Raw genomic sequence first — 23898 nt, forward strand, 5'->3', positions numbered from 1 at the left:
CAGTCACACCCCGCCTCTCTTGGACAAAGCATTTATGCTGAAACGTTGCCAGCATTCCAGACCTCACACAATCACAGAAAGTATCTGCAGCTGGCAAAATCATACCCCTGCTAGAGCACAAGGCAAATCATAGTCAGCTGCTGTGCACAGCCTGAACCAGCTCCATATCCCATATCTGGGATTAAAATGAAAGCATATTACTGTAATATCTCTCTCTCTCTCTCTCTCTCTCTCTCTCTCTCTCTCTCTCTCTCTGTGTGTGTGTGTGTGTGTGTGTATGTGCGTGTGTGTGTGTGTGTGTGAAGAAACCAAAATTCCAACGTTGTCACTAAACTAGAGGGCACAGACACGTGGATCCCTGGAGGTCACTGCAAGCCAGTCTAGTCAAACCGGTCAACTATCCAGTGCAGGTCTCTGTCCAGAATGCTTTTCCAATACCTTGCTTGTGTGGCTCAGTGGGACCATCTTGTGGCTTCCTAAGACTTCTAGAGACTTGGTGCAATGACCACCAAGAATACAGGATGATAACATGTCATGTGTCCTGGCTGAAGCAAGTAAAAAATCATGGGCCTCTGATCTCCAAAGAAGAGAGACAGATGCTCTTGAGAGAGCATACTCAATCCTTTCTGAGTCAGGCAGGCAGGGTTGACTGAATCCTTATATCTTCTTTCATCTCGTGAACCTTTTGTTTCTTTCTTATGTTGAAACAAGTCATCCCCTAGCATCACCTTTAAGGATGTGAAGCCCATGCCTGCAGGAAATCGATACACACACTGCAGATGGCACAGGAGCAGAACTCAGCTGCACATCCGACCACGTGTTCCCATTGCATTCAATGCCAAGCAGCCCTTCGAAGAAGCTTTTCTGCCTGGTTCTGGGCTCCAAGAGCAGAAATGACCATATGACAAGCATCCAAACAGGAAAACATCCTGAGTATGGAGAGTCTGCTGAAAACTAGTGTGCACCAATTGACCTGTGATCTAAGCCAAGACTTTTCCATGTAAATGTGGGACACTGTGCATTGCAGGAAGTGATTAACACATACAAAAGCCCCCCTGGCCTTCTTCCTGCTACATCTCTAGCTGTTCCTTCTCCATCTTCTTCCCTGGTCTTCCTTTCTCATCAATGGGATAGAGTTCCTTGGAGCTGTTCTGGGATCTAAATCCTTTTCATCTCTCTCTCGATCCTCTTTCTAGGCCACAAGATCAATTCCTCAGTCTTAATAAAATCATGAAACCTGTACCTTCTGGACTTGCCCACTTCTGACCCCCATTCACACTTGGTGCCCATACAACTGTCTTCTCAGGGTCAGGACCCAAACTGAACCCATGGTCTGTTCCCACTGTGCTCGCTCAAATACATGTTCTGCCCACAGTGTCTTCACAGCCCTATAGTGCCTCCATCCATTCATGTATTAGGGTCAGAAACCTGAGATTCATTCTCAGCATCTCCACCTCCCTGACCTCATAAAGACCAAAGGCTACTTATGTGGCTCTCACATAATCATTGAATGTGTTCCCTCTGCCTATCTTCACTGACTCTCTCACCTCACCAAACCACTGTCTTAGTACTCTAGAGAGCAGGTGCCTCTCCAGCCTTTGGTCTAACTTCCCATGTTCCAGCAGGACAGTGACTTACTTCTCATCCAATGCATCTCCTAAAAGGAGACCAGAGCAACCTTCAATAGGTGCTTTGTGCTGTTACGTCACTCTTCATTTAAAACTTTTCCTGGATCTCTAACACCTTTTGGAGAGATTGCATTCCAAATCCTTAGCCAGACACCAGATGGTCAGCTTTCTCCAGCCCTTAGACATTAAGCTCCTACCTACAGCTTGGCTTCCCTACCTTATTTCCCTTTATCTGAAACAGTTCCTTCAACAGCCCCTTAACTCCCAGCACACACACACACACACACACACACACACACACACACACACACAAACTCCTGCTTGCCTGTTTTCTGCCCCCTATTGAAGCTCAGTTTAAATTCAGTGTCATCACGGAATTCTTCCATGGCCACTTAGAACAGGTTATTTGAGAATGCTATTCAGTACACAGATATGCTGTTTTAATCAGTGACTTTTAAGGACCGTAATGCCTCAGGCCCATGGAAAGGGTAACAGCTTCCCTGGGTGAGGCCCAGAAGCATGGCAAAACCTTTCTCTAATCCATGTATGAGTGTGTACAAAAGATTGAACAGTATATATGCAAAACCTAAGCTGCCACAGCTTCCTCCTCCAGGGCAAGCATGATCCACCCAACACCAGCTTTCCTGTATATGTGTCTATTGGCTTCTTCATTTCCAAGTTACTCCAGTCAGGTTTCCAGGACCAAACCAAACAGGACGAGGCATACTTTCCCCCAGAAAATGCCCACAGTGGCTGAAGCAGACAGCTAAGTATGTGTTAATTGTTGTACCTCAAGATTCAAGACACACTTTGGTTCATTATAGATTTTCAGTAATTGATACTTAACTGAAAATGTAGGAGAAAGAAAAGAAGATGTCAAGGACTGTCTGTGCTCCCATAACCTACCTACCTGTAGGTTCTGCTTCTTGATACGTCAGCGAAAGAGAGGAGAGTGAAGACCCAGGTGTAGAAAGACAAACACCACATGTTCTCTCTCCTGTGTGGGTCCTAGCTTCCAATTCTCACATATGTGTGTCCACGTGGTAGTGAATGTGTATTGAGGCAGGAAGCTAGAAAGGAGCCACAAGAGGAAAGGAACAGAAGTATGGAAGCTGGGGAGGAGAACACCTTGTTGGGAAAATGAAGAGCTCAATATTAGGGGTAGAAAGCTTTAAGAAGTGATGAGTCTGGGAGATGGAGTATGGATGAAGGAAGGTCACCCCAAAATAAGAATGCATAAAAAAAGCCACAAGGAAATCTGATAGTTTTGCAAGTTAATTAAAACATAAAAGTTAAGAATTAGACTGTTAACAGAGGTAAAACCACCCCCCAGAAGACAGATTGTTAAGTGGCTACTATGAGTGTGTTATCAGGGAGGCCCCTGAGGCCCCCCAAACAATGCAAGCTCCTGCCACTGCCCTTGGCTGCTCACCAGAATGAGGTGGTAAGAGCTGTATAGTGTTGAGTGGAGCTGGGCTGGAAGCCTTCTTCCTGCTGGCCACAGTAGATAACACTGAAAGGCGTTGTGCAGGATGTTGAGAGAGAAAAGCCATCAAAACCCACAGCCAACCGTGAACCTTGCATGGGACACTACCGGCTTGCCAGGCAAAAACGTGCCCATTGGTATAATAGCGGCATAGCTTCCATGGAGGTAACCAAGCACTTTATGATTTTTTTCTGTTGGGTTTGAGGGCATTTCTTGCCTCAGAGGGATGACTGGTGGTATATGAATCTGGCAAAAGTTTGTGGCTGGATTGGTCATAAAGCCTAGTGAGGAAATTGATATGGTTATTCCGCTAAGCAGACACATCGAGGTTGCGCTCTTTCAAAATATTTATGTCCGCAGATTAGTGCTACTCAAATATTTGGTCAGAAAACTTTTGGTCAGAGAAGCAGTGGGAGTTCCTTACTACACTTGTTACTGGTTAGTAATGCTTCGTCCTAAGAGAGCATGTACATCATTTCCACCAGGGAACACTGTAGAAGCAGGGAGAGCAAGAGGAAGAGAGGGTGTTATAGACCATGCTCCTCTAGCAAGAGACGCCCATTGTACTCGTGAACTCACACTAGCTGTGATTGCCTCTCTAGGACATAAACAAGATTTAGCCCATGAACATTCAGCAGAGATAGAAGAGGGGCTCATGGGGCCACACCCCTCTTTGGTGAGCCACTGGTAATGATTGCCAGGGGAAGAGAGACATTTTCTTTGCTGGTATAGCCACCTGAAAGTTGTCCACACTTCTGTAACAATCCTTCACCTATGTCGGTGTAAGCAAACTGGGCTGGATTCATTGGGTCACCAAACAAAACTAAACCAAGACGCAAAAGTAGAAAGTAACTAGGAAGAGAAAAGGGATGGGGAAGTAGGAGGGTGCACGAGTCGGAATTGGGAGTAAAATATGATCAATATATCCGTGCACGAAGATAATGAAATGAAACACATTATTGCGTATAATTGGTTTACATTTAATTGAAGGAGGGGGAAGTTGGTAGATAACTTCTGGTCTTGTTTTATCTCTAAAATGTCCTATAAGGAGATAAAGTTTAGAAAGAAGAAAATATGAAACACTGAGTTAGGAGAGGGAAGGACGCTAGTTTTGGCTGCACATAGGCAAGGCAGCCGACGTCTCAGGGGCTCGAGCTGCCTCACACACAAAGTGATAAAGTAGAGACATGAGGTGCCCTCTGCTCAATCTCACTAAGCCCCAGGCATGCACTGAGGCTGTCTCTACCAACCCCTTAATCAAATCATCAAAGGTTTATTTCTTTACTACACTGGTTACAAGGGACATCTGAATTCTTCTCAGCCCACTGTAAACCTTCTGAGGAACGTCCTGTTGCACTGAGAAGCCTCTTTGAAATCAGTTTCTTCACGGGAGTCAGTGCCATAGGTAGGAATCGTGGGAAGCCCAAATGTAAAAATAAGTATTTAAACTGATCTAGTGTGAGTAAATCAGATTAGAAATGCTGCCTCCTTTTTAGTTAAAACATTTTTTTTAACATGGCACCAAAATGTCTTTCCACCCAATACAGCTTAAACACCAGTCCTTCATTTTTCTCCTGGCTCTCAGTGTCCTCTGCTTGTTCTGTATTTTGCTAAGAAGAGATGAAACTGACATGCTCAATAGAACAGGGAGAATGAGAACATAATTAATAAAATGAAATTACTGTACGTCTCAGAGACTTCAGTCAGTGAAACAGCTGCCCACAGGATCCCTTCAATGTAGGCATTTATGATACTCAGCAAAAATGTAGCACCCATTGAGCTGGGACAATTTGTTACAATCTCAGGGTTTGAACTGGAGCAGTTTGTTACAATGTCAAGGTTTGAGCAACAGATTGTTACAACACTCAAGACAGGTTTCTGACTATTGTAGTAACACACAAACTTCCAAAGATAAACCCAAGGGTGGTGCACACCCATTGTAAAATGTATCCATAGCATCGTTACTATAAATTTGGTGGATTAGTCAACATGGCCATCCACAGGAGGAAAAATACAAGCTAATGATTTTCCTCTGAGGATATCTCTGTGAAATAGCACACAACTCAGAAGGATGATGGACGTATTCATTATTACAAGACAACGTGAGAAAACTGAGACGTCTCTGTATTAATAGCATCTTCCAGAACAACAGTTGTATAGGCAGTAAAAAATAAATAAATGAATAACCTCAGACATTCACGTTAACATCAAAGGACAGTTTTCAGATTACTTACATCAGTGTCAGGTCCCTTATCCGCACCGGGACAAGAGAAAGTAACAAACTCATGGCACCTCTTGTGAACCACAAAACAGCAAACTGAGGAGAGAAATGAAAATGAAAATCAGAAGGGTTTATATTTAATATACCATATAGTGACAAGTCATTTTAGTTTCGATATAGACAGAATCTCACAGCAACACTAAGGCATTTCATTCAAAAATCAGCAACATTTTATCTTGACTAAACTTGTAGGTAATAGCACAAAATAAATGCTCAGGAAATCTAATCTATGACTTCTCAACTCTAATTCTGAGGGAGAGGAGATCCAAAGCTTATGAGGTATTTCCTCAGTGTATAACCCAGGATTATAATTTCAACATGTTTTTTAATTTCCTATACCTCTGCACATTTATGCACACACACACATATATGTATACATGTGCATATGAATACAAACTTTATACACTCACTGCAGGTAAAATAAAAATAGATAGCTAGGAAAGGAATAACTGACGATAAGTAATACAGAAGTATTGTGAGTATGAGTTAAGACCCAGGTTCTGTCCTCAACACCCATGGGTCAGCTCACAAACCATTTACTACTTCAATTCCAGAGGATCCAACACTTACTTTTAGCTTCCATGGGTACTTACACATATGTGGCACATAGAACATATGTGCAGGAAAAACACGGATACACACAAAATAAAAATAAATATTTTTTAAAAAATACACTAACTCAATCTATAGGAAATACCCTTTTGAAAATCAGTTGGGTGTAATCTAACACTTTCTTGTCAGTGTCTGTGACGGAGGCTGTCCCCAAGAACCTTTGCAAATCTAGCAAAATTATTAAGAGACTTTTCTAAGCCCAGTGCCAATTTGATAACTAACCGTGAGGATGGATCAACAGAATAATTTAATTATTAGGGATGAATAAATAATCCCCAAGCGGTCCTTGCAGATGGTGTAATATAGAGAAGGCAAAAGTGATCTTAGTCCTTCCTTCAGCTCTTAGAGTGGAGCTCACAAGCACGCTCTACTGTTGCTCTGAGTTGGATAAGAATATGTTTAAGAAGCAATATGCTGCCTGCCCGAAGTATTCCGGAAGTGAAGGTTTTACTACATTTTTCCAGTTTGCATGTATGTTCCCACCAAAACACACACTGATAAAATCTGGCTACCATTCCAGTAGTACATGGAGAAGGGACCCCAAAAGAGCGACTGGGCAATAAAAATGTGTCCCCTGTAAGTAAGACTTACACTATTATAAAAGGGTAACTTCAAGGCAGGGGAGATGGCCAAGAAGGTAAAAGTGCTTGCCTCAAAATCTGACGAACCCAGTTTAGGACTCAGATATCCATATGGTGGAGGAATCAAACTGACCCCAGCCAGATGTTCTCTTACTTCCAAATGCACACCCTGGAGTGTGCATGTGTGACCACACACATATGCACACACACACAATGCATAAGTAAACACAGTAAGAAGGGTGTGGTCCTGCCCTTTTGACTCTTAGACTCTTCAAGACCCTCCCTCATGTGGATCATTGTTTTTCTTCCCTCTGGAGCAAATGGCCAAAAGGTGCTTGCTAGGCCAGCACCATGACCTTGAGTTTTCAGGATCCAGAACAGTGAGTTATTTATAGACTATCTAGCATAGGAGGATTTTGTTACAGCAGCAGACTGGAACAAAGATACAGTGCAAAGAAGTTAGAGCACCCTGGTGGACCCTTTATTCCTTGTACCAAGGACAGCACAACCTCCTGTATTTGTATTAGTCCTTGAAGGAGATGAGGAAGGGGAGTTGTTTCAGCCACTGACAGTGGACTGTAGGTTTGCTGAAATCCGCAGAGAATTCACATACTGAGCCAAGTGCTAAGGATTCTTAGAGAATCGGGCTGGGAAGAAATTCAGAATCTTTTCCTGTCCCTTGGAAACCATTGAAAGGTCTCGAATAAAGAGGAACATGTATGAAAGTAATGTGCCAGAGGCATAAGCATGGTTGTTGGGGAAAAAAATCCACCGTGATAGATTGAGGGCTAAAGCTAGGAGCCTCTTACACAGTTGAGGTATAAAAGCAACCACCAACCATTTTTTAGACTGCTAAGATGGAGAACTGCAGAAGGTGACTGGGCCTGCAGAATGCCACAGGAGACCATGTAAAAGGCAGCCTGCTGTGAACAGCCATTTGTCCCATCCCTTCCTGTGTATTATCGGAGGGAAGCTTCATATCCACACTGTGCGATATGCCCCAATAGCCTCAGTTTCAGATGGAAAAACATTGTGTGCATGCAGAGCCAGCTAATGAATATTTATGAATGGGAGCCAAAGGGAGGTGGGGAAACCCCTCAGGGGGACAGATGGACAAGGGAGGGCCTTGCCTAAGGCACCCACCTACTATGTAGCACAGCCAGGCTTCATGCTAAGGTTTGCTTAATGCCATAGCCTCCGTTACTCTCAGAGTGTCATATCCACTGTTGGCATCAAGAGCAGAGGGCCAAGAGAAGGGGGGACGGAGGTCCTCGCTGCCACCTGTAGGAGCTTGGAGAGTTGTTTCTGAGATCGTAGCTCAAAAGAGAATATTAGGACAAACCAGAGCAAAGTTGGTGTTGAGATTTTTACAAGGATTTGGCCTCAGGGGTCGATAGAGAGGTGACTCCTAAGAAGAAAGGGTTGACAGGGGTGGGGGATTCTCTGGAGAGAGCTGGGGCAGCTGAGTGTGGACCTAAATGTGCAGGCAGGGTTTGTGCAGTCAGGGGACAGTGCTGAGCTCCTCCGGGTCTCAAGAGAACTGTCCCTTCCATGTGCTTCTGCCAAAGACATCTTGATTGGAAATTTGCCAACCATAGCTAATAAAGCAGTGATGGGGAGATCCACATTAGTCTGCTCATCCTCCAAACCTGGCACAAAGGCATATTTTATTCACTGGAATGATGGGAAGAGTCACTCAGGGAAGGAATAGGCTTGCAGGTGTTAGTGCCTCCTTGTAATCTGTGATGAAGGTGAGGTTTATGGTGATCTCCTACTTAGTTTGTTCCAATGTTTGAGGCTTCCTCTCCCCTTGCTCACCATCTTCACATCCGAATGAGCGCTCTTCACAGGAAGTGAAGCCCCTTTGGAGGAATGGTGTGCCTTTGCTCTCTCATCTCTACCTCTCTACCTACCAGAGCGCTGCCACTAGCTCAAGTATTTCTACTATACACTTCAAAAAAAATTCTGACTTCAGATATTTTCCCAAAGAATCAAGCCCTCATTACCCTCTAAAACTGTCAGAGGCAGCGAGATCCTTACCTACTCCCAAGATTTCTTATATGCAAACTTTCCATTTCAATGAATGCCTCCATGTTTCTAGGGTTCTCATAGATGTATGAATTATCTGGGGCATAAAGCCCATTAAGCCTGCTTGCACTTTAAACATTCCATTTGCGGCAGGTTTAACTTTACATGCCCAATGCCTTAAGTTCTGCCCCGTCACCATATATACTGGGTATGGTGGCACTCATTTATATCCCCGGAATACAAGAGACGGGGTGTAGAGCCAGGGAGATCAGTTCAATATCCTTCTTGATCACGTAGTGAATTGGAGGCCAACAAGGGGCTATAGGAGGCTCTACAGAAGGAGGAAGAGGAGAAGGAGGAGGAGGAGGAGGAGGAGGAGGAGGAGGAGCAATGTATGTTCTCCCAAAACAGCAAATAGTATGCTCATGCCTTGGTAAAGAGAGAAGCTCTGCTGTCCCACCCCCACCCGCCCTCTCTTCATTATCATCATCATCTCTAGAAAGGGAACAAGAAGAATGGTTGAGCTGACTGCTGGATACAACACTTGTCTGGGAAACGCTGCCCTAGAAAAGTGTGCAGAGACCAGACATTCCAAAACTCACAGATGGCTGCCCTGGACCCTTACTTCCAAGCTGCAGACTAAATTGGCAATGTGGGTTTTGCGGGACAACATAATCTAAGTGTCAGAGATGCCATAGGACTGTCACAGCGAGAAGGAGCAGGCCTAAGAAACACACTGTGCTTACCTGGAGGTGGCCAGTGGAGATTTTGTCTGGTTTAAAATTGAGAGCTACTATTTTGCTTTAAAATCTAAAGGAAGTCAAACGACCTTGTGATGTGGGATAAAAAGAACTGGGAGAAGGTGAACTCTGGGGTACCTTTCACAGGGCACAATTCAGCAGCTGCCTGACTTTGGCTGGCAGGTGTCTTTCAAATTGCCACACTCAGCTTGAAAGAAGTGAAGATACAACCACGGACACTCTCTTGCTGCAGAGAAGAAGCACTAGCCATCCTACCAGACTGCATACACGGGCGAGGGTATGTGTGTGTCTGTGTATGTGTCTGTGTGTGTGTCTGTGTGTTGTGTGTATCACTGTTTCTCTGTCTCTCTGTCTCTGTTTCTCTCTCTCTCCCTCCCTCCCTCCCTCCTTCCCTCCCTCCCCCCACCCCTGTGTATCAGAGGGAACAGGCATATTTTGGGTTGCACAGGTATATGTATGTGGAGGTCAGAGGTCACTGTCACTCTCTGGCTTATGAATATTTCAGACGATCTTTTGCCTACCCTGAAGCACACCGACTTGGCAAGACTAGCTGTTCTGCAGGCTCCAGGGTTCCCGTTGCTTCCCCAGCACTGAGATTACAGGAGCACAACCTCCATACCTGGCTTTTTATGGGTGGGCTTGGGACCCGAGCTTCATGCTTCTCAGGCAAGCACTCTCCCTAAAGAGCCATCTTCCTGGTCTCCAGAAGGACACCTGCAGCCCAGTGACATCGATTCAGAGTAAATCTTCATTCTATCATTTCTAAGTACAAAGCGATGTTCCTGTAGCTCTCTCTGTAGGTGCTTGGGCTTCCCGACAGAGACAGGTAGCCCCTGAAGTGAGCCCACCACAAAGTGCCAATGATGCATTAGCATAAAAAGGAATTCAGTCCACAGACCTGAAGGAGTGAGTCTCCTCTACATGACATGCCTTCACTATGGAGAATGCTCTATTCCGAGATCCCTGACAATGGCGAACACTGAGTAAGTGAGAAAATTAAGGAGGATCTTCCCCATGTGCCATGTGCCAAAAGTACATTACGGAAACAGAACAAGTAACAGTGGCCTAATTTTGGGTCAGAGACTCATTTTAGATATTCAAATAAAACACTGAAATATGTTGCAAGAGTGTCGTGCTGATATTAAAAGTGATTCTCAGTCGTGAGTGTTTAGTTTAAGGAGATCAAAAACCAACAAAGGGCATATGGAAAGCCAAACAGAGTGAGAAAAACAGTCCCTTCTGACACTGTTCCTCCTATGAATCTGGTAAAAACTGACTTGACGGAGGAGTTCCGGTCCATTAGACACACACCAGGACAGGCGAACTCCCTGTATCAGTGTCATCTTCAGGCAGACAGATGTCTCAGGCCTCCTGGTTGGGAACAGTGCTTCCTAGACTGAGCAAATGGCAAGTCAAAGGTTAGCCCCATACTCCACTAGTTCAGAGAAATTTGCCTTAGAAAGAACATGGTGAGTCGCTAGTGCTGATACAGGAACGGATGCTGCAGAGCCCTGCCCTATCAGCCCTGCATCCTCCCGAGGAGCCTCACAAGCATAGGAACACAGCCCACTGCCCACAGTGATGCTCCTTGTGCCTAAGGGAAACACTCAAATGAGAGTAATTCTCACTACCACTAGATAGTCATCTGGAGGGACTAAAGAAACAGAGAGGAAGGGGAGGAGGGAGGGGAGGAGGGAAGGCAGGAGGGAGGGGATGAAGGTTTACGATGGGACAAAGAAGAGGGAGAGGAAGAAGAGGAAAACTGACAGGGACCCATGTCCACTGCAGATGGAAATATAAAGTAATATAACTGCTCAGGAAAAGAAAAGGATTGGAGGTGCCCCAAAATTAAATGTAGAATTACCATATGACCCAGATACTCCATTCCTAGATATAGTCTCAAAATAACGGAAAGCCAGAAGTCACCAGAGTCCACTACTCCCTGACAAACGGTGGAAATGACCCAGATGCGTGTTAGCAGCTGTGTAACTGAGATGGGTGGGTGGAGCCTGGAGCTTTGCAGTTCTAGGGAGGAACACAGTTCAGGCACATGCAACAAAATGCCAGTCCACTTGTCAAAGAAGATGGAAAACAGAAAAGAGGTTATGGGGCAGGGAAGATAGTTCAGGGGCAACGTGAGAACCAGACTTAATAACCTGGCAGACTGATAATTCATCTAACGCCAGGGGTGGGGGTCAGAGACCCCCTACCCTGCTCTCTGCTCTCCCTACCCAGCCAGACTGGCCAAAAAGGGAAGCTCCAGGTTCAGTGAAAGTCCTTCTCAATGATATCAATAATATATTATATATTAAATACTATATAATAGTATTAGTAGTATAGACATCTGATGTCAACAAACAGCATGCACTCTCCTGGATGTGGATACCTGCAAACACACACACACACAGAGACACATACATGTATACACACATGTACACACATACACACAAAATTCACACACGAGCACATACTCAAAATACACACACACAAAATATATACACATAAAATTATACACAGGTACACACATAAAATTATACATACAACATATATATATATATAATACACACATAAAAATATCTCTTACATACACAGAGAGAGAGAGAGAGAGAGAGAGAGGGAGAGAGGGGGGGAGGGAGAGAGAGAGAGAGAGAGAGAGAGAGAGAGAGAGAGAGAGAGAGAGAGAGAGGAGATTTCCATGGATCAGAGATGAAACAAATTTGGAAATGATGAGTAGTGCATCCAGAGCTCCTGTTTAAATATTTTTTTAACGTTCTGGAAATGGACAGTGATGCCTGTTCCAGAACACTGCAGATATAGTCAGTGCCACTGAAATACACATTCCAGACAGTTTAAATAAAAAAACTCATATAACATGCTTTACACAGTAAAAAAGTGTTTGACCAGGAGCAACTTTTACAAAGTTACAAATGATAATTATTATGAAATAAGTGGCATGGGAAGTCATAGATGTGAGAGATTTAGCTTTGTGATATGCACATTCATAATTCTTAGAATCAAGAAAAAAATTCTTTTATTCTGTAAAGTTTCCAGTGAAACCAGTGTCAGAACTGAGTGGGGCTGTGGGGACAATCCAGTTTGACACACGGCTGTGAGCAACGGCATGTGTGTCTCCAACGTTTCCAGTGCACACATGATAGTAAAGCTCAGGGACAATGACAGAAATAAGTACCTCCTAATTGAAGCTTGGGCTCTTTTACCAAACAATTAACAATGTTCATCACTACATCTACATGCATGACAGAATATGTATTACTCACACTTGATATAGACCATCATGGGAGCAGGTACACATAATGTCATGGATGGATTTATATTCCTTCAAAAACTAATTTTCTTTCCTTTCAGTCTCAAGTCCAAATCCTTTCAAATTCAGACAATTTATTCATGTAAAATGGAGTGTGGGCATTTTTATTTTATTATCTAATTATCTAAAATTAAAGGGGGGACATGAAGTAACATACTCTGGATTCCAAAAGGAACCTGCCAACAGGAACCCGCTAACTATAACAGTCCTGCCCCAGTCAGGACAACGGGCACATAGCCAGAGTTCCCTGGTTTTCTGATCTCACTGCAGCACCTTGTGTGTGCTAGGCATGCACTCCAGTGCCAATCTCTGCCCTCAGCCCTCTTTTACAATGTTTTAAATTTTATTTTTACATATATGGGTGGTTTTGCCTGCATTAATGTGTGTACCACATGCATGCAGGGCCTGCAGAGGTCAGAAGAGGATGTCAAATGCCCTGGAGGTGAAATTGCTGCTGCTTGGTAGCCTTCATGTGGGTGCTGGGAATTGAACCCAGGAAGAACAGCCAAAGTTCTTAACCACTGAGCCATCTCTGCACGGCCCACCCACCCTCTTCTTACTTCTTTATATCCTTCTTCTTCCTCTTTTTTTTTTTTTTTTTTTTGTTAATTTTATCAGGTCTCACAGAGTTGACTAGACTGGTCTCAAACTCAATGTACAGCTTGTGTAGGCCTTGAACTTACAATCAGCCTCCAAGCAGCTGAGACCACAGGTCTGCTCCACCAAGCCCGCCTGGACTCTTCAAACAAACATAAATGGTTGCCATCATTTGATGGCTTTAATTGAATTTTGCTAGCAGGGATTAGTGAAAGGTAACGTCCTATCAAAATACAATGAAATGAAGTCTCTAAGACATGTTGTGCTTTCAGCTCTGTAGGAAAAGTAAGGAGAAATTAAACTTATATTTGCATTTTAAAAGAAAAGTATTGGTTTCAGATTTTGTAACAGTGAAAACAGTCTTCGCCTAGGATACATGTTCACGTTGTATGGCAACAAGTCCAACAGAAAGTCCATGCCACACAGAGTAAAAAATACCGCTCATCTGATGGCACGTTGGTTCTGCCCCTAAACAGTCATGAGCACATCTTCATAATTCCATATCTGACCATGCAATCACCTCTTCCTCTTCTAGAATTTCACTGATCGTTCCTGAGTGTCCTTTCTTTGCGTTTCCCCTTGCATGGATCTGCACTGTTTTCTGAAGGACCTAAAGGGTGATGTAAGGCATGGAAGACAGGATCCTGCAAACAGCTTCTCCAAAGTTACCAGCTCCAGCAATGTGCCAAATGGTGCGACCATCTTGCAGCCAAAGGGCCAAGACTGGAGCAAGAAAGGGCTGAGGAGGTCTAAGAAGTAAGACGTCAGGGTTTGAGGCCTTCAGTTTCACTCAGACTCTTGGTAATGTCGAGCATTCAGCCCGGTCATCAGCAGAGTGCCATTGGCTTCATTCATTTTATTAATTCATATATTTAGGGTATTGGAGAACAGGGCCACCTCATGCATCTTTCTTTGATTTAGACTCTCTGCTCTCAGAATGCTTCATGGTACAGGGATGGATCTCTGGGAGGTCACAGAGGGTGGATGCAAGAGATCAAACAGATGCTGAGAGCAGATTTGAAATGTGAGACTTAGCTGAGTACTATACAGGCTGAAGAAAAATCCTCTGTGTAATTTAGGCGGGGTTCTGTCTGAGACAGGCTGGGTGGGCTATGCTTCCTGACCACCGGGACAACCAGGCTGGTAGATCCAGCACTGAAGTCAGAGGCCTCAAGGTATACAGAGAAACTTGCCTAACAAGGCATCTACACAGTAAAGAATTCTAAGGAGCCAAAGGGGTGCCAGGAACACTCACCATGTGGTTAGTGGTGAAGAGGGTGGGGTGATCTAGGAGCTGGGAGAAGAGTAAAGAGAAAGCCAGGGAAGAGACCTGGCTGAAGGTTGGATGGTGCAGGCCTGTGGTTTCACTGCTTAGGAGAATCACAAGTTTACAGCCTGAACCATGTAAGGGGTCAAAAGGGTCAAACAGAGTGACTTAGCAAGGATCTGTCTTGAAGTGGGGTGGGGCAGTGCTAGAAAATTTTATAGCATTCAGAAGATCATTGGTCCAATCCCTAGCATTTTGCATGTGTGTGAGCGTGGTGGGGGGAATTCCCTGCTCCCCTTTAATCCCCCATTTCTTTAATGAGGTACAGTGTTAAAAGCCAAATAGATGTTTAAGACTAACAGAAGCATTCTAACCTTTCTCCTCCCCCTGCACTGCCACTGTGATGAGACAGTGTCATCGGCTGTTCTCTGCCTTTAAAATTTATACAAGTAAAATAATATGGTATCTGTGATTCTTTCTAACTCTCTCAGCAGAGGGGGAAACATGAGACGCAGGAAGGATGATGTGTGACTTGTAAAAGCCGGTGATTCCTGAAGCTGCAAGAAGGGTACACACTCTTTACTTTATTCTCTACTTTTGTGGCTATCTGAAAATATAAATAATTAGAAGCTGAAAACATAAATTTGGGATCTTGCAAAAATGGCCAACTTTTATATCTCTACAACTCAAAAGGCACGGATATCCTATTTGGAGAAAAGTTGTTGCAGACATAATTAATTAGATGGACTCATGTTGATGTAGGTCATGTGTCTGGTGTCCTTACAGAAAGACGGCATATGTGGAATACACAGGGAGAGTGGATGTGAAGATGGAGACTGTATAGGGCGATGCCAGAAGTTGCCATCAGCCACCAGAAGCTACTGGTGAGTCCCAGAATAGGTTTCCTGTCACACAGTTCTTCGAACAGGCCAGTCTTACCAACAGCCTCTAGAATCAAAGGGCAACTTCTGTTCTCTAAGCTATTTAGTGTACAGTAATTTGTTACAGCAGCCCTAGCAAACTCCTACACACACCAGGGAAGTTTCTAGAAAGCCAAGGGCTCAAGAAGAAGAAATGAAATAATTTAAATAAGAGCTAGGAGCTGGGGATACGAGACACTCCTCCCCAAGAGCTCCGTGAGATGGCACTTCTGTGTGTATCAAATTTACCAAAATCACCGTTGAGCGCATTAAGTCCAAAGGTAAATGAGTGATTGCTAGACAAATGAATTAGGGTTGTGTTAATTTATCCATGGGGAAAGTATCCCAAGACCGTACGTAAAAAAAGATGATTCAAACCTGAACCACTGGAAATGGAACTCGTGAACTGGGACGTTTCCTTAGACCCCCTTGTCCGTGATTATGAATGGGTTTAATAAAGCTGGAATTTTTAAGGGTTCTAGCGCCAACATATAATCAGAAGCCCACATTAAAATCATTAGCTTTCTTCTACACAGTATCCAGCTGGAGTCTGCAGCCATAACCACACAGTGACCACATTTGGGGAAACACTTATGTCCCCAGCAGGACGTAAGAATGGAACTCCCACACAAATTTGCAACCCAGAAAACACACTTGAAATGTACAAGGGACCCAAGGCCCAGGAGAGTGACCTGAAGCTTTTACCTTCGAAAAGGATTTTGCTAACTTAATCAAGTGCCCACTGCTAATCTGAGGGTTGAAGAGTCTGAGGGTGGAAGAAGCTCTCACACTGGCACGGTGGGGGGCTGGGGGGCCTATGGGGGGTGAGTAGATATAACCTCTGCTCTCCTTGGGTCCCAGTTCTACGTTTAGGTCAAAATAGACAGCGTTCTTTTGAAATTATTTTACTCAGGTGTGTTACCATGCCACTGCGCGGGTGTGGAGGTCAAAGGGCAGCCTTTTGGTTCACTCCTTCCACCTGGGCTCCAGGGACTGGCCGCAGGCCATCAGTCTTATGGGATAATACTCTTTCCCACTGAGCTGTCTTGCCAGCCCATTAAGTCAGCTGGGATGGGATAGCAGCAGTCTTAGAGCAGCTCAACATTCTCTGTTCACACTGAGAAGTAAGCTGTAGGTCAGGATGAGGCCAAACCCTCTACTTGTAATTTTCTTTCTGCCATCTGTGATTCCAGAAGCTTGTACCTGCGTCTGTCTGCTACTTAGCCTATGACGATGGCGGGGGGGGGGGGGGGGGGGACACTCATCCACACTGCTTAGAAGAGGGTATTCTCCAGAGTGTGGGTGCAAATGAGAACTCCACAGGGGGGAGAAAAGTAATCAGCAAAGAGCAGAGACAGACCTAATGGGGTCTTAGAGCCAGGGTCCCTGATCCCCTGCAAAAAAGGTGCTCAGGCTGAGCAAAGTCTAAAGACCCAGAGACTTCTCTCCTCCCAGCTGGAAAGCCCAGCTGACAGAGTTTGGTAGTAGCATTTATGCAAAATGATGGAAAGAGACTTGAGCTGCCTCATGCAAATTGTGGAGACAGGTAGTCAAAGGCAAACACCAGGGCTGATGGGAAGGGATGTGACTCCCATTCAGAGAAAATGTTACTTTTGATTCTGGATCATAGAAGGAAATGACAAGGCTATCCCAGGTATTTTTGGAAACACTATTTTTATGAAATGTATCTACTATTCATCCATTCATTCATTCATTCACTGATTCATTTAATCTTTTGCTATGCAAGTACAAAGCGCCTGTGATCTAGTTAGGGAGAGAATATTCTATAGTGTTCCATATTTAACTTTCCAGTTCTGCTTTGACTGCAGTCAGCATTTCAAGGAGGGAAGGTACCCTCTCAGAACTGACAGAAAAATGACAGGGTGTAGCTTGAAAACCAGGGCATACTGAGAGCAACCAGGACGGGACATTACTTCTGAAATTAGAGGCCACCGCCAGCCGGTGGTAATTTTTAATTCTTAGAGATAAGTACATGCAGGAACTTTCCATAAATAAGTGCTTTCATTTTCCCGGAGATTACATTGAGCTTCTGTGAAAAAGGCTGCTCCTGTTGTTATGCAAATTTTTACCCTTGTAGCATATTCCCCTCTGCTTATCTTGGTGAACAATTCAAAAGAGAAGCCATAATACGCTAATTACCTCTCTTTTATCAAGAATGTTGGAAACTAAGAAAACATCAGGGACGAGGCTCAGCACATAATTAGAAAGGAGGGGGCCAGAGCCTCCTGTAAAGAAATTTGAAGATATCCAGGGGACTCCAAAGCCACAGGTGACTGTGTTGAATAACTTGGAAGGGAACATTTTCTTTCACACAAATAAGGACATTAAGGCATCCAGGGTGGGAGGAAAGCAAAGTAAATTAGCAAATGGAAAAGAAAAAAAATAATCAATTTTACCAGACAAATACATCAAATATATTACATCCCTCAAAACACACATGCCAAGAGGCATGAGGCCAAGCAAATGTTAAAGTACTGTGAGCCATTGCTCAGAAATTTAAACTCAAAATGTTTGGGGTTTGGGTTTGTTTTTTTTATCTTTACTTTTCTCTTTCTTTTCAATGTCTATGGGTGTTTTGCCTGCATACATGTGTGTGTGTGTGTGTGTGTGTGTGTGTGTGTGTGTGTGTGTGTGTGTGACGTATGTCTCGTAGTACAAGAAAGGGACATTGGATTCCCTGGGACTGGGAGCTACAGACAGTTGTGAGCAGCCATGTGTGTGCTGGGAATTGAACCCGAGTCCTTTGAAAGAACAGCCAGTGCTCTTAACTGCTGAGCCATCTTCCTACCACTAAAAATGCTGTTTAGCCTAATACTGTTCCATGATGCTTCAAAAACAATTGTAACTATTTTCTGATGTTAAAATATGTCCCAGTTGTTTCTGCACAAGGGTAAATCTCTCCAGTACGGAAAACAATTGTTAAGGGGTATCTCTAGCCTGGTGTTTACTCATTTCTGTTTGCTCTGTTCTTTCCCCTAGCATTCATGAATTATTTCTCAAAAATATCATATTTTTAAATGATGTTCCCAGCAATACCAGACACTCCAAGATACCATAGTACTTTGCACACTGCCAGAGTAGAGTGTTATACACAGAACTAGACATGCTATGGTGTGTAGGTTTGCCAGATATTTATCTAACATAGGTCTCCACTTGGCCACAGAATCTGCAGAGAAATTAGAAAACATAACCCAGGACCTGTAGAATAGTTGAACCCAACATGAACAGCAACTCAGAGGGTAGGAGAAGGAAAACCTGGGTTCCATCTAACCGCTGTCAGAGTAGCACTGCTGGGAGACCAGGCTCCTCACTGCACACATGAACTCAAAGTAAATAAAGACAGGTTTGCATAAAATCTGTGGCATGCAGATATTTATGAGACTGACTTGCTATCTACTGCGCTAACGAGGCACCTAGGTATTTATGAAAGTCAGAAACTGAGTTTGGAAATTTGAGTTAATGCATATCCATTAGAAGAACTCAGATGTAGGTAAACATCTAAGGTGCACCGAGAGAGAGAGAGAGAGAGAGAGAGAGAGAGAGAGAGAGAGAGAGAGAGAGAGAGAGAGAGAGAGAGAGAGAGTGTGTACAAAGTAGACTGGAGTCGATTTTAAAATGATATATTGGCATATAAGCAAAATGCTAACAGTAATTAGCTTTAGTTTGAAAGGTGATTTTTTTTACTATATAATTTTAAAACAAATTCCAAATGAAAGATTTGAAAGCTTTCAATTTTTGAAGGAGGAACCCGGGTAAATTGATAACACTGAAGTCCAAGAGCTGCACTCTGAAAGAGGTCTGCTGGATGAGAGGATGGAGCAGCTATAGGGTCTCCTCAATGGGAGGATGGGGAGACCACAGGGTCTCTTCAACGATAGGATGGAGAGACTAGAGAGTCTGCTGATGCACTTCCTTTGCAGGTGATGGTCGTACAACACCAAAGACCACTGTGCCTATCTATTTAACATACGTGAACTACTCATCATGTGAATGTATTTCAAAGTTGCTATTGTCAATAAACTAAAACCAGTGCTGGAGATATAGATCAGCAGTAGAGTAAAGGGCTTCTCTACCACAAACCAGGGCCTGGGTTCAAGTCTCAGAACTGCCCCAAAATAAATAAACAAAGAGAGGGAGGAAAAACAAAATAAAACAGGGATAAACCTAAACAATAAAATAATTATGAACAGGCTCGCAAAGCATGTTTCCCATGATTGGGATGACTGGAGGGTGACCCCTTGTGTTTTGTCTCCATACTTTAGATGACTTTTATTAATATTGAGATGGCTAACCTTGTTGTAGTATGGATCTCTGATATGGCCCTATCTCTGAGTACTAGGAATATGCCCCCGGAGAGCTTTGGATGTGCTGCCTGCTGGGCCCGGCAGACTACAGGGCCCTTGTCCTCATCTAATGACCTGGCTTTGTGTATACCAAGCTCATAAACTTAACTCCCCTCAGCTCAGCCATGGAAATGAGAACCAGCAAGCCTGCTAGGGCCAGCGGACCCTATGTGGAACGGCATTAAATGCCAGCTTCTCTTAGGACACAGCAGGCACATAAACAGGCTATGCCCTGCACCCAAAACACTAGAGACCAAGTGCTTTGAAATTCTGATTAGAGTTTTAATTTTAGAACATTTGCATATTTGTAAGTTTTCTTGGAGACAGAGCCATATCCTCTGGAATTCAATTTTCATGTATACCTGATATACATGTCTGAAAACAAGTTTATTCAATATTTTGATACTTTTATACATCAAACAAATTTCATGGTGTGTGATTTTCCATTTGTGGGACAGATCAATGTTGAAAAAGTTTCAGATTTGGGAACATTTTCAGAATTTTAATTTTCACATTAGAAAAGCAATGTGGCCTTCCTTCCCTCTTCCTTTAGAATCAGAGCAGGAAGGTTTTGGTTTTTCAGTACAGAGCCCTGCATGGGGATCCCGAATAATTGATAATAGAAGGTAGACTAAGGGGAAAGATATACGTGATGCTTGTTAGTGAAAATCCAAGGACAGACAGGCAGCATTCAAAGAAGGCTGGATGGAACAAGGCTACTACATGCAGGCCATGTAGGCAGATGGGGCGGATGCTTCTCCTTGCTCTCTTACACAGAGAGAAAATATGCAGTGGGATCCTACTGACACTTCTCTTGGACAATGAGGCATAGATGGAGTAAGACAACCATCACCCCTTACCACCTCCTCTCCAGGTTCCCTTTAGCTAAAGACCAGGCATTAGGACACATCTCAGCTGTGTCTCACAGATAAGCTCACAGATGGCCTCTCCCTCTATGCCGCGGCTTCCCTATGGGCTCAGGTCGGCCCATGAGGCAGACAGGACAAGAGTCCAGTTCAGCCAGGCATGAGATGGTGAGGACACACCTATAGAGATCCAGCTGCTAATCTCTCCTCAGTGCCAATGGCACAGAGGCTCCCAGTGTGATACAGGCATCTGCTAAGAAAAGGACTGAAGAAAATCATGCTGTCATCTACTCCCAGGAAGGTGGGACATAAGTAAGATCAAACAGGACGGGCAGCCATGGGAAGGCATTTCCCCAGCATCCTTTGTGTCTTCCCCAGGTCACTGAGAGTGATTCTGCTTTCAGCCCAAGAATGTGCCACACCACCAGACGCCATGAATGTGAACCAGGCCTCTGAGGTGTAATTAAGTACCAGACAGGTGGTCTGAAAGGCAAAAATCACATCCTTTCTTCATGTGAACTGAGAGGGAGCTGAGTTTAGGAGAGATGAAGGCTTCAAAGTTCAATTTCCAGATTTTCATGTTTCTCAAAACAATAAGGCATGTCCCATGTGACCAGATAAGAAGACAAAAGCAAGACCCAGAGCTGGACCAGGATGATCTCTACCAAGACTTAAGTAATAAAGGTGATTCACATTCCAACAGCTGACTTAAAGTACAGAGAAGTGGAGGGAAGGGTAGGTGGTCAGTGCCAATGAAGATGGGGCACCACATTAACAACGTAACATGGCTGCCAGGAGATCTGAGAGAAGAGGTGTGTTGATGGGTAGTACCTGAAATTCGGGAAGCAGGAAACGGTTTAGTTTTAGGCGTAAATTGACCTAGAATTCACTACATAGCCCAACCTGACTTTAAACTTACAGTAACCCCCTGCCTCATCTGTTGCTCCCCAGATTACAAGCCTGTTGTAGATCACATTAACTGGTTCTTTTTTTTTTTTTTTTAAGATGTATTTATATGTATATGAGTACACTGTAGCTGTCCTCAGACACACCAGAAGAAGACATCAGATTTCATTCCAGATGATTGTGAGCCACCATGTGGTTGCTAGGATTGAACTCAGGACCTCCGAAAGAGCAGCCACTGCTCTTAACCACTGAACCATCTCTCCAGCTAACTGGTTCTTTTGACTAAGACGTCTAAAGACAGGAAAGTGAGGCTCAGAACCATGGAATGACAGGAAGATTGTCACAAAAGGGAAAGGCTTGGCCTGCAACTCAGCTGTCCATACAACACTTGAAGGTCTGATAGTTAAAGGATTCAGCTTTTTCTGTTTGTCCTTCGTAGATGCAGACTTTACAGGAAAGAACGTTTCTGGATGTCAGCTCCCTGCTATGGAGGAGAGCAGAAGGTTTCTGTCGAAATGAAACTGTCCAGGGGAATGAACCCTGGGGGAAGTGCTCATATATTTGATGATGTCCAGTATCCAAACGTCAAGGCATGTATATCCACTATAATTCCAAAACAACTAAATTCTACCAAAGCAAGGAACAGAGTAATTCTACTTAAAATTTTTATTGTCATTACCCATAGTTCCTTTGGGTTGAAGACATGGGTTTCAGGGATAATGAAATGTATCTAATGGACTCTTCAGAGATGGAGAAGAAAGGAGAGAGACTGTTCTGTTCGCGGCTAGATGGGCAATCACCAGCACATTTCAGTGCAGAAGGTGAAGTGTGAGTCTTGAAACTGCAGTGTTGCTCCTTTCTCCTGATTCACTGCAATTGATAAACACATACCATAGGCCATGATGCTGTTCTTATGATCATCTCTCAAGCGTGTGGCTGAAGAGTGTACTCTTCCAACTTGCACCACACAGGCCTTGCAGCTAGACCGATGCCTATCTCCAGCAAAGCTATGCAGAGACATGGGTCCCCACCAGGCAGGAGGGCATACTGCAAGCAGACTGGAGTCTCCACTGGTTTTTAAAGCTTTCAGGCATACAGGCACATAGACACAAGGAAACAGAGACAATGTCACTGGGGGTTCTGGTCATGTCGATTGCACTGTTGGTGCTATTTTTCCAATTTGGGCATGTTGCTGCAAGAGGCTCTTGAAATGAGTGTTTATTGTTGAATTGCTAGAACGTGATTGGGCATATGAGAAAATAGAAATCAATAATACAAACAAACCTTCATAATACTGATTGTATTTGCACTACCCTTCAAAGTTGACTTTTCTCCCCTACATGTGTGTGGTGTTGACATTCATACAGGGAGCTCTAACTGAGGAAGACAGCCCTCCCTATTATCCCCACAGTGTGAAGCAGAAGGCAAGGTGAGGGGGTAAAGTTGGCCACAGTCAGAGTCCTGACCCAGGGAGAAGGGGCCGGGACAGGCAACAGGGTGGGGCGCTGGCCCAGCATTTAGGTCAAGGGACTGAGTTTCATATGCTATGGTAGGTATGGTCATCCTGAATGGTCCAAATGAGGCTGCAGCAAGGGAGAGACAGGTCAGGTTGGGAAGAGGGGTAGGTGGCTGCCACACATCCTGTCTGCAGCTTTAATCACAGTGCTCTGGAGGCAGAGGCAGGTGGATCTCTTGAAATTAGCCTGGTCTACACAGTGAGTTTCAAGCCAGCCAGGGCTATGTAATGAGTCCCTGCCAAAATAAGGAAACAAACTAACCAAGAAAGAAGAGCAGCCATACCTCAGGGCTTGACTTCAACCTGGAAGAAAACAAAGTCTACCTCATTCACCATCCCAGTTAGGCAAGCACAGACACACAGCTTAGATAGCAGAGGCTGCTAGCTGGGGGTGGGAGTCAGGTGGAGGCAGCCATGGCCTGTTAGGATCTCAGAGGCAGGTTCTCTGACCTTTGGTCATTCCCCATGCAACCTTGACTACTCAACAGCTTTATGGTTGAAAACCTAGAGACCCTCAGGATGTCTCTTCTCCAGAAATTTCATTTGCAGGATGAAGATGGGCATCTGCAGGCCAATGGTTCTGCATGGCAAGGTCTTATCAATTCTGAACTATCTGTTTCCTGTGGCAGCAAAAACTCTCCAACAGCTGAGCGCTAAGCCTGGAAAGGAAATGCAAGGTCATTTTGTGGAAGCACTTAATAATGGATTTCTGTTCTCCTGACAAAAAGAGAAAATTGGAGAAGTGCTAATAGGATTCACG

General features: G+C 44.1%; 1 protein-coding gene across 2 annotated transcripts in view; it reads right to left on the reverse strand.

The window, feature by feature from the left end:
- PRKCA (protein kinase C alpha) overlaps nt 1-23898 on the reverse strand; it is a 386490-nt gene that overhangs the window by 234997 nt on the left and 127595 nt on the right. For both annotated transcript variants that reach the window (XM_080924536.1, XM_080924535.1), the window contains exon 3: nt 5349-5431. In XM_080924536.1, the coding sequence (XP_080780662.1) occupies nt 5349-5431 (83 nt within the window). The remainder of the gene's footprint in view (nt 1-5348; nt 5432-23898) is intronic.

This window comes from Micromys minutus (genome assembly GCF_963924665.1).
Source record: "Micromys minutus genome assembly, chromosome: 10".
NCBI classification, from domain to species: Eukaryota; Metazoa; Chordata; class Mammalia; order Rodentia; family Muridae; genus Micromys; species Micromys minutus.